The 15,735-nt window shown below is 58.7% G+C and overlaps 2 protein-coding genes across 2 annotated transcripts in view; one reads left to right on the forward strand and one right to left on the reverse strand.

Moving 5' to 3' along the window:
- mettl4 (methyltransferase 4, N6-adenosine) overlaps window positions 1–15,735 on the reverse strand; it is a 216,692-nt gene that overhangs the window by 79,244 nt on the left and 121,713 nt on the right. The gene's annotated exons all lie outside the window — the stretch shown is intronic.
- LOC144988401 (uncharacterized) lies at window positions 11,008–13,902 on the forward strand. Its single transcript, XM_078938746.1, has 2 exons — window positions 11,008–12,637; window positions 12,735–13,902. Exons 1-2 carry the CDS (start codon window positions 11,452–11,454, stop codon window positions 13,511–13,513), a joined length of 1,965 nt encoding a protein of 654 aa, XP_078794872.1. The 5' UTR covers window positions 11,008–11,451; the 3' UTR covers window positions 13,514–13,902.

Consider the following 15,735-nt stretch of genomic DNA (forward strand, 5'->3'; position numbering starts at 1 on the left):
TCAAGAGAGCGCCAGCTGCGCGCTTCTGGTCACGCACCAGTAAAGCGCCAGTGCCGGAGCGCCACAGGCGAGGGGCTCGGGATCCGAGGCGTCGGTCAGCGCGATGTGAGCCGTGTTGTAGGCGAGCGCGACAGTCGTCAGCGCGCACCAGAAAGAGTTTGGCGCGTCGTATCTGTCGCGAGGGTGGAAGGGTGTGTCCTGGAGCTGCCCGAAGGCTCGCTTCCCGTAGCGAGCCGCGTCGTCGTCCTGAGGGGAGACCGTCGACAGCTTCTTCTCCCTGTACACTGCCACAGTTTCCCCTTTGCTCGTGTTTGAGAGGGCCAGGTGTTGCATGCGTCTGTGCGTTTCGATCAGGCAGGCGAACTTCGTGCACACACAGGACGCTACCGATGTTACGGCCGCCACCGCAAGTAGGGTCTCGTATCCTACGATCCACTGGAAACCCCGTTCCAGAGGGTTGCGGATGATCAGTGAACAAAAGATGAAAAAAGAAAGCCCAAACCTCGCCCCGATTGCGCACAATCCCATTCTCGCTTAGCACAAACGGGTCTGCCTGAGCAGTCCCAGCAAACCGACCGCATTAATCCACAGGAACAAGCCGACCGTGCAAGACCAGAGCGGCGGCCAGGCTCTACGGCCCTCTTCCCAGCAGCCAGAACGAGACGGGTCCGCGCAGTACATCCAGGTGTACGTGTAGGCAGAGAACAAAAGTGCGGACAGAAGGCATTTGACCCAGAGGGGAATGACCCGCAGCGGTTGAGCGATGACTTTGGGGTCCGCTCGAGAGACCAATGCTCTGGAACTGTTGGCGGCCACGGCGAGGCCTGCGATCAGAGCCCCGCAGACCGTCAGGGACCAACCTGCCGCGGTCGCGTCCAAGGTCGGGTAATCCCAGAGCTTCACGGAGTGGGATAAGATGGCTAGCATGCTCGCCGCGTTTGACGCTCCTTTCAGCGCGCAGACTGCAGAGCGCTTGGCCCGACGCAATCGCTCACGCGTGCGATTGAGCCAGCACACCACGGGGGATAGATATAGCGGGTGGACGCCGGAGGTCAAGACCGCTCCTCTGTTCAGTGCGGCCGACGCGATCAGGTCACAATCGGGCACGAAAGTCCTCGGCAGCATTCTCCAGCTGCTGTTCTCGAGTCCCCCCCCCCCCACCATCGTCCGCAGCGTTACGATCGTTAGTCGGTCAGATGCGCCGTCTGAAACCCCAAGCTCGAGGGACCGGAGGCCGTCAGCCTTCGCCTCACAGCTGGCACGCTGCTCTCACCGCGTCGGCCGTGTTTCCGGCCAGGTGCGAATCCTGCACGCAGGGCATCGACGCAACTTCTGCACCGAGCTCGCTCATCCGTTCGAAAACCTCCCGGTCGTGGGTGCGCCACGCGCAGTACCCGTTGCACCTGAACGCGTTCCCGGACTCTGTCCCCAGGTGGACGTAGTGGCAGCATCTCGCGTTGCGAAAGTGATCGAAGAGCTCGTCTTCGCTCGACGCCCAAATCAGACCCAGAGAGGCACCCGCGTTCTCGCCCAGCCGAGTGTCGTTCGCGCCGGCCGCCGACTTGGCGATCAGGTACAGCCTGGATGCGCTCGAGCCGTTCTTGCACGGAACGGTCGAGTTGGTCACGTCGCCCGTGCGATAGAGCGTGCCCGAGCACGAGGACACGCAGCCCACGAGCTGCAGCGCCTCTTTGACCAACGACGGTTTGGAAATCACGCAGTGTAGCAGGTACCAGAGGTGCTCGCTTCGAGCAGGCACGTCCCCCAGAGTCAGCGTGATCACGTTGTTCAGCAGCGAGGTTCTCACAGCCTGTGCGGGAGCAGCGCCTGTGCGCGCGTTCGTCCATTCCCTGTTGCACCTGACCATGTCGTGGAACCGTTTCAGGGACCTGTTCCATTCTGACACGAAGATGTGTATCGGTATCGCGGGGATGCACAGCTCGCTTTGGCTCCTCGCGAAGCTCCGCATGCACCTCACGGCCATCTGTGCGCTACCCTTTGCACAGTACGTGTTGTACAGATCCACTATCGACGCATACTCTTCCGTGCGAGCTGCGAGGGGAGCCAGCTGCACGCAAAGGTCTCCCACTTGAGGCGCCTGCTTTACCGTGGAAGGAATCATCTGCGATGCGACGTAACTGAAATCGACAGCGCCCATGGCCATGTTATCGCAGCTTCTCTTCCAACAGGACGAGGCGCCCGTGTGTACCGCGTCGTCGTCGTCAGCCTCTTCGCAACGCGAATGTTGCAGTTGCTGAACCTGAGCCACCGTCACAGAGGGCAGGTTGAGGGTAACGCAGATCGAGTTCGCCATGATGCACTTTGGCAAAACGTTCGAACCGTGAGCTGGTCGTTAGTGGAAAGCGTACAGATCCTGAGACCGAAGCCCAGGAAAGGCATTGCGATTGCAAGTGCTGTTATACGCAAACGTGTGTTCATTTTTTAATCTTATTCGAGCGGGAAGTGGAAAGAGAACAACAGTGTGTGGAGCGTTCAAAGAGTTTTTCTGCTTTATTTCTTGTAGGAAAAAAAAAAAGTAAAATAAAAAAGCAAGTCATACAAGCCTACAGACATTCTGAAAATGTGTACAAAAACATGTTATGCAGGGTCCCGGCCCCGGTAAGCGGAATCATCTGTGCACCGAGACCGCAGAAATGAACTCTTGCAGCGTACCGTGAGAGTCAGAAATGCCGGGCACCTCTCCGGACGGCCTCAGAGTGTAGCCCGCCTGCTGCTTGTTTTTCGCCGCCGTCGTGTCTGTGCCGTTGCTGCGCAAGGAGCTAGTGGCCTCCGCGCCTCCGCCGGTGGGAGCGTCGTCGTCCGTGTCCATGGGCAGCGATCCTTCGCTGTCCCCGCTCTTTCCGGAGCTCCTCGCGAACGATCGCTGTCGCAGCTCTTCCAGTTCTTTCAGCAGCGCTGGGACGTCCACGGACAGGCTCTCGGGCAAAGGCCGCCGCCCGTCCAAGTTCCTAGGCTGCCTGTTGTACGGAGTGTCTCTCGCTAGGGTCTCCAACTCGGCGCTGGGCAAAGCTGACTGGGGTGCCCCGACCTCTTCAGCGGTCGCCTGGAACCCGCGCTCTTGGTGCATCGCATCCTTGATGCCGCTCTTGATCAAGTCGCCCATGCTCGCTTTGATCATTTCGATCATGGTCTCCCTCTTTTTCCGCGAGGCCTCCTCTCTCTCGGACTCTTGTCTGTTGTACTCCAGCGCTACCTCTCTCCTCTGTTGCTCCGTCAGGCGGTCGACCGGTGAGGGCTTTGTCTTCCCACTCTGAGATCGCGTCCGGGGACGACCTGACGCGACTTCGTTGCAGTCGTAGTCGTCGTCCTCGCAGTAGCTGTAGTGCGGGGCTCGCCGGGTCGACCCCCCCAGTGCCGCCAGAGCATCTCCCCCACGGACTCCGTATTGCGGCAGGCGCTGGCCCACTTCCTCCCCGGCTCGTCTCGAAGCGGAGAGTAGTCGCCTGACTTCTTCCAGTTCGTACCTCGACAAAGCTTGTTGCGATTGATCCTCGCGGGCCTCCATGTCCTTTTCGGACCCCCGACCCCCTCGGTCCGGTGTCGCGGCGTTAGTACGGGCTTCCTCGCCCGCACACAGTCTGTTGCTCACCCCGGTGCGCTCCGTGAAGTCCTTCGCCCCTCGCATCGTGAACAGAGTGTCGGGGTCCTGGGGCCATTTCAACCTTTGCGCGAGAACCCCGTTCTGTACCTTGATCGCTTTCAGGACGTCCTCGAGCGCTCGCAACTCGTCCGCCTGCTTGATCGCGAGCCGCCTCACGGCCTCGATCCCATCTTCCGAGCTCTCGCCCTCCCGGAGTCCGGGGTGTCCGGTCCCCTCCGGCTCCCGCGGGCTGCCCCCCTCGTCCGGGCGCAGCCCGGCTTCGAGGGCTTTGTCCTTCACCGAGCAAAAGCCCATCCTCGTCATGGTCCGAGACACGAGGTCCTTGTCCGTGAGCGCCACGCAGAAGCAGGCTGGTCGCATGGGCACCGAGACCAGGCTGCACTCCTCGACGACGGGCCCGACGGAGTTGTCTCCCACTGTTCCCAAGCTGAAGGCCGTACTCAGCGTCTCGTTTTTCCTCAGCTCCGAGAGCAACCTGGCGGTGTACTCTGTGCCGTCGCAGGCCACGCAGCAAAACAGGAAGGTCTTGTCCGCTGACCTGCTGTGAACGTGCCAGTAGCACTTTACGCAGCCGATGTCTCTTTCCGCGTCGTGCAGGAACACGGCCTTGCCGGGCTGCGGGTGGCAGGCCCCCGAGAATGACAACGCGTTCTCCACCGAGAACTCGGCCCTCGATTCGGGGTAAATCTCGTCGGGGGCCGCGCCATACACGCTGCAGACGCCCACGATGAACGAGTTTGTCCCGCGAGCGAGAATGTCCCGCAGAGCCTCCTCGTAATCCCGTGTCTCTGTCCCGTAGCACTCTCTGCAGAAGATCGGCACGAAGACGGACGGGTCAGAGCGCAGCTCCTCGCCCTCGCACTCGCCGCTATCGGCGTAGCCCACCAGCGTCATGTCGCTCTCGCTCAGCAAGGCCCTCTTCTCGTCCGCCTCGGTCATCTTCACGTACACGCTCTGGCCCTTAAGGCAGAACAGTGGTCCCGTCCGGGGGACGTAGGGGGATCCTCGGCAGTCCCCGCTCGGCATCTCTCCTCTCCCCGATCGCGAGGCGCCCATCTCATCGAGAGACGTAACCCGCCGCCGTATATAGGCGGGCTCACGCTTCGAGTGGCTAAGTGTGGCACGAGCGTGGACGGGCTCCCGCGTGGAAGATAAGATTGTCTCCCCAGACGAACTCGTCGTCGAACTCCATGAGTCTCTCCAGCGCCGGCCCCGAGATGTGAACCACGTTCTCGACGGTGCAGTAAGGCGGGGTGCCCGCGAACGGACAGGCGCCCTTCCCCTCGGCCGAAAGTGCAAGCTCCGCCAGCAGCTCCGAAAGACGACCGGCTTCGGCTGGCGACAAGCCGAACGTCCCGCGCAAGTAAGACCTCGTCCTGATCCGCTCGAACTCGTCCTGGTCGAAACGCGGCACCTCCCCGCGGGACGGTTTGCACCATTTACACCTCGCGCGGTCTATCACGGCTATCGAGCGCTCCGAGCTTGTGCGGAACACGCATCGCCTGTGCGCCGGGATACCCCAGAACCACGGGTTCGTGGAAGAAAAGAGCGCCCCACGCACGGTCGACCTGTCGCTCTCCATCACCCCCCAGACTCCTCTGGATGGAGCACCGGGCTCCTCACGGCTCGCGAACGATGGACTCTGAGCTCGGGCCCCGCCCGTCTTCACGCGGTGAAGCCTCGGGCCGTCCATGCCGGTCGACGCGTCACGGAGCGGAAGGCGAGGGGGAAAGGACCAGGGTGCCGCTCGGGGGACGGAGGGCCTCCGCGGTTAGTAATCGAGGCCGCGAGGCCGCTGGCAGACGCGGGCGGTACCCGGACGGCCCGCCGTCGTCGTCGTCGAGCGCCGAGAACGAAGCGTCCCATGACTCGCCGGGCTACTTGTCGAGCATGGCCTCCGAGGCCATCTTTCAGATGTTTCCCGAGGCAGGGGCCTCTGACTTGACGGAGGGCGAGTTGCGCAGCGTCAGCGAAGCGGATCAGATCTGGCCATCCGCAACTCGGCCTACGCCTGCGTGCTGGTGTACGTCGGCCTGGGGGACGCAGAGGCGATGGGCGCCTGCCACCAGCAGCTGGGAGACAACTGTTTCGAATCCAACGGCAACACGTTCTGCGTGAGCAGCTCGGAGCACGCGAGGCCAGGTCTGACCAACTGGGAACGCGTGGGTGAGCCCGAGCGGACAGAGGACTGACGGCGGCGACGACGAGCGCTACGCCGTCGTCCCCTACCTCATGACTCTGCTCAGGACAGGAGTCCGAGCAAACAAGATCGTCTTCACCTTATCCCTCACCGGAGGACTAAAGCTCAGCGCTCCTGAGGGCGCGGGCAGGTGGGAGGTGGAGGGCGGTCTGCCTTTAGCGGACCTGGAGACCAACACAGCGCTCAGGTGCGAAGAAGACCTCAACACCAAGTGCTGCTCGGGCTCCAGCACCACGGTCTGGGCCAGGGGAGTGATGGTGAACGTGACCGTGTCTTCGACGTCTTTCGAGACCCTGAAGCGGTTTCCCGAACTCGTGGCCGTGGCCTTCGGCGTGAACCAGTTCATGATTGCCCCCGTGGACTCTGACTTCAAGCGTGGCGTGCGTTCCGACATGCCCGCGATACTGGGAATCGCCTCGGCCGTGCACAGGCTGAGGGACTGGAAGAGGCAGCAGATGGCGGCGGGCATATCCACCGCGAAGGCCGGAGCCGCGAAGCCCTCCAGGTTCGCGAGGTCCGCCGAGCTCCGCACGCCGCCGCCGCTGCCCTCTACGAACGAAAGACTGCCCGAGCTCGACGAGCTGGGCGACATCGTGATCACCGTCCCGGAGAGCGCGTACAAAGATCCGGCGTCGGGTTCCAAGAGCTCCCTGGATCCTCGGTACAACGTGGGTCTGAGCCACACTCTGGTGTGCCCCGGCCTCGTGGCCGTCCACGGAGCGCTCGGGGTGTTCAAGGAGCCCCACAGGGAGATGTACTCGACCAGCTACGACAGGATCTACGTGGGGAACTTGTACGCCATGGAGTCGTGCACCCCCGGGGAACCGGACAAGCGGGTCGAGTCGTCGGGCAGGCCTCCGCAGGTAGCGATAAACATCAACACCATGGTGCCCACGACCGATCCCAATCACTACACTGTGGGGATCCTGGACGCGAAAAGGTTCGTCGAGTACGCTCCGCCCGTGAGCAGGGTGTGCACCGCGCACAACACGGGAGAGAGCAGCCAGGGCCTGAATCTAGTCTCCGTGGACGACAGCTACGCGTTGGACAGGCCGGTGGTGGAGCACGATCGCGGGGTGATCGTGAAACCGGCGGAAGCCATTCACTTCGTGTCCAACTTCACCCCGGGCCTGGACTACATCAACCTGAACGTGAGCTGCGTGAACTACGACGTGAGCGCCCTCAAGCCCTGCCTGATCTCGGTCTGCGGAGGTGATGACGGCTGCCGGAGAGACTACGGCAAGCTGTGCGATTCAGCGCACGAGATCACAGACGATGCCCGCAGGGCCGGAGACCTGATGAGAGAGGGTCTGGAGGAGTTGGCCGCGCAGGAGCGCAAGGCCTCTGCGTACGCCCTGCCCGACAATGCACCCTTCCCGGCACTCGACGGGCCCGAGCGACGCCGCACGAGGCACAAGAGGTTCCTGGGCTCGTTGCTCGGAGGCGCTGCCCTGGGTCTGGCATTGCACGTGTCTCAGAGAGTGGATCGCTTGGAGGTCCAGATGGACTCCGTGAAGAACGCGTTCACGAATGTCGCTGGGCAACTGGTGGAGGTGAGCAACCGGCTCGACGCCAACGTGGCGCTGATAGACGGGAGGATAGACGAACAGGAGAGGAAGATGAAGCGCAACACCGAGATCGCCAACAAGAACTTTAGACTCCTCAGGGACGCGATGAAGCGCAACACCGAGGCAGCCCTGCGAGACACCAACGTCAAGTTCTCCGTGATGGCCAGCTACCAGATGTGGTACGCTCAGATGCAAAGCGTGACCCATCAGATGACGCAGGCTGCCATGCACACCAAGTTCATGGCCAGGGGGGTGGAAAACTGTCTGAGGCAAATCGCCTCCAAGCGCTCGGGGAGCTGCCCCAGTGGCATGACCGTGATGCGCGATCACCCGGGTCTGTCCGAGTTCCCGACCGTGGGCGCGGCCCTGTACAGAAATCGAAAGCTGTTCATCGTGCACTCGTTGCCGAACGCCGTGGAGCGCGCCGTGGTCCGAGGGATCATACCAATGCCCAAAATCAGCACCGATGGCGTTCCCTGTTGGCCAGACTACGATGTCTGGCTCATAGACGGACGGTTCTACGAGCCCTCCGAGTGCCACGGAAAGTACTGCAGGAGGCCCGAGCTTCACGAAAGGTACAGGAGGTGCGTCGAGGACCCCTCGGAATGCAAGACCGTGTGCGGAGAGTGCCACAGAAACATCTGCTACCGCGACAAGAAGGTAACTTGGATGGAGGGGTCGGTCACGGTCGAGATCGAATCCCCCCCGCTGAAGCCTTTCTCCAGGCCGCACATATCGGACGGGCCGGTGTCGTTCGCGGACCTGCTGAAAGACAGTCTGCCCGGGACTCCTGAAATGGAGCTGCTGCGAGCCGTGAACACGACGTCGAACCTGTTGTCCGTGCGTCAAAACCTGAACAACATCACCAGAGACCTGACTGATTTTGACGCAAAGTACAACGAGATCGTGGCAGGGAGAGTCTCTTTGGGAGGCTGGCTATCGGGGTTCGCCAGCAGCTCGGCTTTGTGGATTTCGATGGGCCTTCTCACGACCTGGTGCGGAGCGCTTTCTGCTGGGATCATCTACTTGGTGTACTGCGGAGGGGGAGGCGGAGCAGGGCCTGCGATCCCCAGATCCGCAAAGCTGAGGAGGACTAAGATGCTGTAGTTTGCGTAGTTGGATCGAATGTGTATTTTTTTTTTCATTTTGTCTGTGTTGCATGTGCACCATCCTTTGGATAGAAGCAGATCTATCTTGTCGTGAAACTGTTTGAAAAGCTCGGTGCTCTCTGAGATGGACACTGTGCGTTTGAGTGCGAAATAAAGGAGCTCGTTCAAAAATGCTCTCGTTGCTTTGAAGTGTTTTGCCACCGAACACAGCTTGCGCTTCATCTCTGGGAAAATACACTACACATTTTCTTTGTCAAAAAAAAAAAAACCCAAAAAAATGTGTTCACACGTTCACGGCAGTGCACCCTGTGCTTTATTCCTGCCGATCTCCGGAGTGGGAAAGAGAAATGTAGTTTGCGTAGTGGGTTTTCATGTGTATTTCATTTTGTCTGTGTTGCATGTGCACCATCCTTTGGATATAAGCAGATGTATCTTGTCGTGAAACTGTTTGAAAAGCTCGGTGCTCTCTGAGATGGACACTGTGCGTTTGAGTGCGAAATAAAGGAGCTCGTTCAAAAATGCTCTCGTTGCTTTGAAGTGTTTTGCCACCGAACACAGCTTGCGCTTCATCTCTGGGAAAATACACTACACATTTTCTTTGTCAAAAAAAAAAACCAAAAAATGTGTTCACACGTTCACGGCAGTGCACCCTGTGCTTTATTCCTGCCGATCTCCGGAGTGGGAAAGAGAAATGTAGTTTGCGTAGTGGGTTTTCATGTGTATTTCATTTTGTCTGTGTTGCATGTGCACCATCCTTTGGATATAAGCAGATGTATCTTGTCGTGAAACTGTTTGAAAAGCTCGGTGCGCTCTGAGATGGACACTGTGCGTTTGAGTGCGAAATAAAGGAGCTCGTTCAAAAATGCTCTCGTTGCTTTGAAGTGTTTTGCCACCGAACACAGCTTGCGCTTCATCTCTGGGAAAATACACTACACATTTTCTTTGTCAAAAAAAAAAAACCAAAAAATGTGTTCACACGTTCACGGCAGTGCACCCTGTGCTTTATTCCTGCCGATCTCCGGAGTGGGAAAGAGAGAGGTTTGTAAGCTTGGCTTCTGCAAGCGTGAATTGACAAAACAAAAAAAACAAAACAAAAAAAAACATCTGCGTGCACAAGCAGTTGCGCTGATCAGAAGTAATTTTATGGTCACCAACACCACTCTGCTCTCTTTTCTCCCCCCACCTTCATAGAGCATGGGCTTCCACTGCTCCTCCCAAGTCTCCACCTTCATCTTTTACTCCCTGCCTCTCCTTTTTTCCTATTGGTCCCAAACATTCTCCACCTTCCCCTGAGCACTGCTCCTCCCAAGTCTCCACCTTCATGTCTTACTCCCTGCCTCTCCTGTTTTCCTATTGCTCCCAAACATTATCTACCTTCCCCTGAGCCTACCAGTTTTCTTTTCTGAGCCCAGAACTTTTTGTGTTTCGAATGTCTGGGCTGCTCCGATTAACAGCGGATTGATGCCACCGTGGATGCTTGGCGTGCGAGATGCCGGTCTGACTTTTTGAGCTTCGCGGGAAGGTCGAGGAGGGAGGACAGTGACTGCGAGCATCGGTCGTATTCTATGAACTGCACTCGGCCGTTTTTAAGCCTGGTCGGAGGAGGCGAGTGGCTGTCGGACGGACGCTGTTCACATCGGTCAGACGCTGTAAACATCGGCCTGACTCTGACGGATCTCGTCCAACCCAGAGACGTCTTGCTGCGAGCGGAGTTCTTGCACTCTGGGGGAAGGTCAGACTCACTGATAGTGATGAGTTTTGTTTTGGCATGAAAGTGAGGAAGGTGAGAGTTTCTTCTGTTGCAGAGATTTCGAGACTGTCGAGGAGGGGCTATATAAGTGCTGCCAAGTTTGCTCACAGAGGACTGAGCTCACACCCCAGCGTTCGTTCGTACAGGAACACTAGAGATTCGCCCCTCGGCATCTGGGTGGAACTCGGCTCTCTGTTCTAACGAAGCCCGCGGTGCAATGAGGGTGATTTCGGCTGGATACGAGAACGAAAAGATGCAGAGGAAGGCCAGGCCCGAACAAAGAAGGATCGGCGGGGGCCAACGCAGATACACTACGCCTTCTCCCCTGCGCAACCTGCAGCAAAGGAGAAGGCAAGAAACGGAGAAGAGAAGGAGAGAAAGAAAGCGCTTCGACTGGACGCCCGAGTGGGCCGAGGGCGAGATCTCCCGCCGCGACCAGAGGGATGGAGTCCGCGATCGTTACCGAGGAAGCGGACGCGAGCGGGCCCTCGGATGCGTCCGTCTCGACCGCGAGCCTCCCCTCTACCCGACACTCAAGAGGCAGGTTGGAAAGGAGCTCGACCCTGAATTTGCACCTCGTCGCAGAAGGACAAACCCTGCGGGCGGTTGCGTGCGAAAAGGAGACGGCAAATATCACCGGAGCGAGAGGATCAAGCGCAAGCGGGACCCGAGCCTCAGCCCTCGCAGGACTAAATCCGAGATTCGGCTCGTGAAAAGGAGGACCGAGCCAGAGGGGCCCACTGGTGAAGAACCGTCGCACTTTGGCGTGGATGTCGGTGAAGCTCACGACGGCAGGCGAAAGGCAGTTCGCTGGGCTGTGCCTCACGCCGGTTGCAATTTTGACCGCGCGAACCCCCAATCGTCGTCCTCGCGGAGAGGCCGTCGCACGGAGCGAGACACCGCGACCAGGCCCTGGAGACTAGGGTGTTGTTCGACAAAGGAAGACAGCTCCAGCGAAGGCGAGTACAGCGAGGGCGAAGAAGAGAAGGGCGAAATTCGCACGGCCGAGTACGAGGCCAAAGAGCGCGCGTGCAGTCCATCTGATGTCAGCGCCTCCTCCTCGGACGAAGACGACAAGAGTCGGGGGCGCGTAGAAAACGAGGCGGCCTCTCCGGAGGAAACCGAAGACGAGGCGGAAGAGGCTCGCGGCGAGCCTCTGTGTCCTGGTGCTGAAAGCGCGGGGTGTCGCGAGGCCCTCGCGGATGGAGGGCGACAGCCGGTACCGGGAGGCGCAATCTGCGTTGGACTCGAAGCCCTGCGGAAAGCAAACCACGTCGAGCCCACTCCGGCGCCTCCGCCTAGCCCAGTGGACGCCACGGAGCAAGACCGAGGCGCGGAGAGCGAACGCTCGCTCCGCCCGGGGGAGATCGACGTCCCGGAGTCCGAGGAAGGCGTCGAGGTCGCGAAGCGAATGGACGAAGAGCTGCACACTGCCATCTGGAGCATCAGCGGCCAGCCGTGGGTATCCCCGTCGATCCTGGGAGGCATGGTTTGAAGGTGATATTCACAAGTTGTCTTTTGTGTCACTGTGGGTGCGTTACAGAAACCCCTCCAGATATTATTTGACTTCGACTGAGGACGAGGAGTACGGTACGCTGGAGGAAGAAGCCAGCGCCATGCTGTGCGAGAGCGTCATCACGAAAGCGTACGACGACATCAACTTGATCACGTACCCCGATTGCATCGAGCCGCGCGCGGCGGAACCCCCAAACGGTTACCAAGTTCCTCCTCGGGTCGCTTCGACTTGCGCGGAGACGATTGAGCTTCCAGGCTCTCTACTTCCGCCACCCGAGACGGGTGACGAAGATCTCGACCATGGAGGGGACGGACGCCCGAGCTCGCAGCCTGACGTCGAGCCGCCGAAAGACGAGCCCGGCGCAGCGCTGCAGAGTGAGTCTCCAGGGCTCTGTCTCTCCGTGGAGTCCAACCGACGCGAGCCCAGGACGCCCGCAGAAGAGGAGCTTGCGTGCTGGAGCGCAGAGGGCAGCGCGGGGCCGCGCCCTTGGGACGGCATCCCCGGCGTCTCCCTATCCACGCTCGAAGATCTCATCACTTGCCCATCATGCAGACGGGTTTTCAACCGTGCGCCGGTGTGCTGCGGGTATCTCCTGCAACTCAATCGACCCGTGCAGTGCCTCTGCGGATGCGTCCTGTGCACGCTGTGCATCAGAGCGCAGGGAGGCTGCCGAAAGCACTGGGTCGTCTCCGAGAACGGAATGGTGAACGCCACGGCAAACGCGCTGGCTGACATGCCGGAGATGGAGGCTGTAGGAGCTTGGGAACTGGAGCGAGAAGGTAGCGACCGCTTCATGACGAGGATCGAAAAAGAGGAATGCGTTGAAAGGATGTTGGCCGAAGGGTCGCCAAGTGACGAGGAACTTCAGCGAGGTAAGAGGCACACCCTCTAGCACCTCGACCTTGCACAGCTTCAAGAGTCTGACTTTCCTCTCTCTGATTTCTCTCTCTCTTTTTTTTTTTTACGCAGCGTTCCAGACCCTGATAAAGAATCCAGCAAACGACATGTCTTTCACCTACTGGGAAAATAAGCTCTTGCCTGAGTATGATGCCTACAGATACGTTTGCATGCCTCACATCCCGGGGTTTTGGGACCGCGTGCTAGTGGGGAAATGGTGCCCCGAGAGCACCCAGGCGGCCATCGGGCCCGACGTGCACCTGCCGCGGCTGTTCGACGTGGACATGGGCACGCATTACTTTCACTGGTGCTGTTTCGTGTTCAAGGAACAGATCGTCTTGGCAGCGTGGTGCACCACCAGAGTGTGCCAGGGTGGGAGCATGAGAGTCCTCCCACTGATCGACAGTTCTTTGAGGGAGACGGTGTCCGAGGTCAAGTTCAAGAGGATGATTTTCCTCCTGCGCACGTGGTTCACCGTGCAGTACCGCTCAAGGGAAGGCGGCGGGAGCGTTGAAAGGGACATCCACGTGGTCTTGGACTGCAAGCCGCTCGATGGACCCACCATCGTTCAAGCCATCGCTGAGCTTGCCGCCCGAAGCGGAATGGAGAAAGCGGATCCCAGCTACGTACACAAAAGGGTACGACCCTTCGCCTTGGACGCAGATGTGTTTTCGGCTAAAAACGCAGCTGCGGCCGCTCTGTTCGACTACAGGCCGCTGTCTTGCTGCCAATCCCAGACGCTTTACATGAACGTGGCAGAGGAGTTCAGCGACTGCCACCGTAACTCGGAGACTGGAAATACGCTGACCCGACCCATTTGCTACGAAGGTGACAAAAATGTCTACGTATGAACATTTTTGCTCACAATGTTCACATTATTTCATCATCATTTTTTTATATTATATTTTTTTTTGAAAAAAACAGGTGTGTGGAACATGATTGCATAGGAATTGTCATCGAAGTGTTTTGCTTTTACTCTTTTACAATTTGTTTTCTTTACCACAGTTATCTCAGAGGTTTCTTTCGACAAGCAGATGTTATTCCTTGTGACTGCCATTGAAACAGCGAAGGCTTGCGTAGTTGTCTTTCTACCTCGTGCATTTCTTTTTCATAGCATGCAATCCAATCACATGAACTGTACCCTCAGCATGCAATCCAATCACATGAACTGTACCCTCTTGAAATGTAAGACTTATTTTCCTTTTGTACTTTGAATAAAATCATATTGCTGTTGATTGAAGTACGCCTACTGTAGTCTCACATCTTCTCTCTACATTTCTTGGCAAACAGAATATGGAAACAAGCCAAGCAGTTGTGTTTTCAGAAATTATTTTATTCAGAATTTGTTACAAGATCAACACACACAGACAGTCAAACACTGTTGCATTTGAAAACAAAACAAAAAAGGCAGCACAGCAAAAGAGACACACTTTATACAAAGGGCAGGTACACTAAGAAAGAAAAGAAAAGAAAAGCCCTGAAACCCCAACAACCCAGACCTTCCGGTAGGAATTTATATGCGTTCCCCATCAGAGAACCGTAGCGGGACTACCCAGTTTAAGGGCGGTCACACGAGCCAGTGAGGGTGCCTCTGAGTAAGATGGCCGTCTTCGTAAGCCCCGCTGGCATCTTCCACCGTCATTTTAGACACCGGTTCCCTCATGTCGTCGAGGTCCCTGTGGACGTTCAAGGCGAGCACCGTCCTGTTTATCTTGGCCGAAGCGTTGAGTTGAAGCCCCACGCTGTCTGACAGAGTGTCCACCGCGCCCACCAGCCTGACAGCATCGATCCGGCCCCTGAGCGCCATGAGCATGTAGCGGAGCTGGTCCCTCTGAGTCTCGGCCGAGCGCAGCTCGTTCACGTACTCGGCGGTCACGGCCCTGTCACATGACTCGGAGCCGATGATCCCCTTGATCATTTCTATGTTCGCGTCCAGGCCCGTGATGGACCTGGCCACTGTGTTGATGGCGGCGTCCACTTCGGCCTCCTCCCTCTTCCTAATCAAGGCGATGGCGCGCTCGCGGTCAACTGGGTGCATGTACAGGGTCACGAAGAAATTGACCCCGCACAAAAGCACCAATTCAGCAAAGGCCCAGAGTCCGCGGGCCACCTTGCGCGCTAAGCCGGGCCCCCTGACCCGAGGCATCCTTCCTCCCTGCTTTCTCTTCTCTCTCCTTTCTCCCGCGCGCTTCGCCCGTTTTACGTTCCGTTTCCTCCCTCACAAGAACAGCCTGCGACCATGGTTGGGGCTCTCGAATATCCTGCTGAATATGGGAGCTATCAACCGAGCGGTGGTCTGCATGGGGTTGCAAGCGAACAGGCCCGTGCCGCTGATTCTGGGCGCGAGCCTGTCGACGAGGGGCTCGCCGCCCGTCGCGGCGCAGGCGCTCATGAGCTTCCTGTCCGAGGTCTTCCCGATGCTGTAAGTACCGCAGAAAGCCACCCCGAGCGAGGGCTGCATGATGTCCGTGGCCCGCTTGTTCCCATTCGCTCTCTCCGTGGTGTCCTTGAAGAGGTCCCCCACGTGATCCAGCACGCTCTTTTCGAACTCCGCCGCGTGCAGGGCGTCGCAGAAGACGCTGTGGTTGCTGTCCTCTCCGCCGTCGCCTCTGCGTCTGCCTCGCGACCTGAGCGCCGAGCTGAAGGGCCTGAGCAGAGTGGGCATGCAGGTGTAGGCCTCCGAGCGCATGAGCGGATCCAAGGGCACCTCGCCCGTGAGTCCCTGCAGGCTCTGGGACCGGCCGGTGGTGAAGATGTACGGCCTGCGGTAGCCGCAAGCGCTGTCGGACTCCGGGCAGAAGCCGTTGAAGGCGTCCGCGATCACCATGTCGTACGGCCCTCCGCGCCCCTCCAGGTGCACGTCTCCCCCTCGCACGTCTTTCATGTACAGGTTGGGGATGTAAAGCCCGGGCGACTCCAGGGTGTCCGGTATCACCACCGACTCGCAGTACTGGTTCACGGTGCACACCTGGTGAGTGTTGTTCGCCGTCGGGTTGCACAGCACCTGCGTGCCCAGCGCGTACAGAGCCGACTTTTGCTGCATCAGGGACACTCCGCAGCCCGTGAACCTCAC

The sequence above is a fragment of the Oryzias latipes genome, chromosome 20, assembly GCF_053564925.1.
Source record: "Oryzias latipes strain Hd-rR chromosome 20, Olatipes_Hd-rR_3.1".
NCBI classification, from domain to species: Eukaryota; Metazoa; Chordata; class Actinopteri; order Beloniformes; family Adrianichthyidae; genus Oryzias; species Oryzias latipes.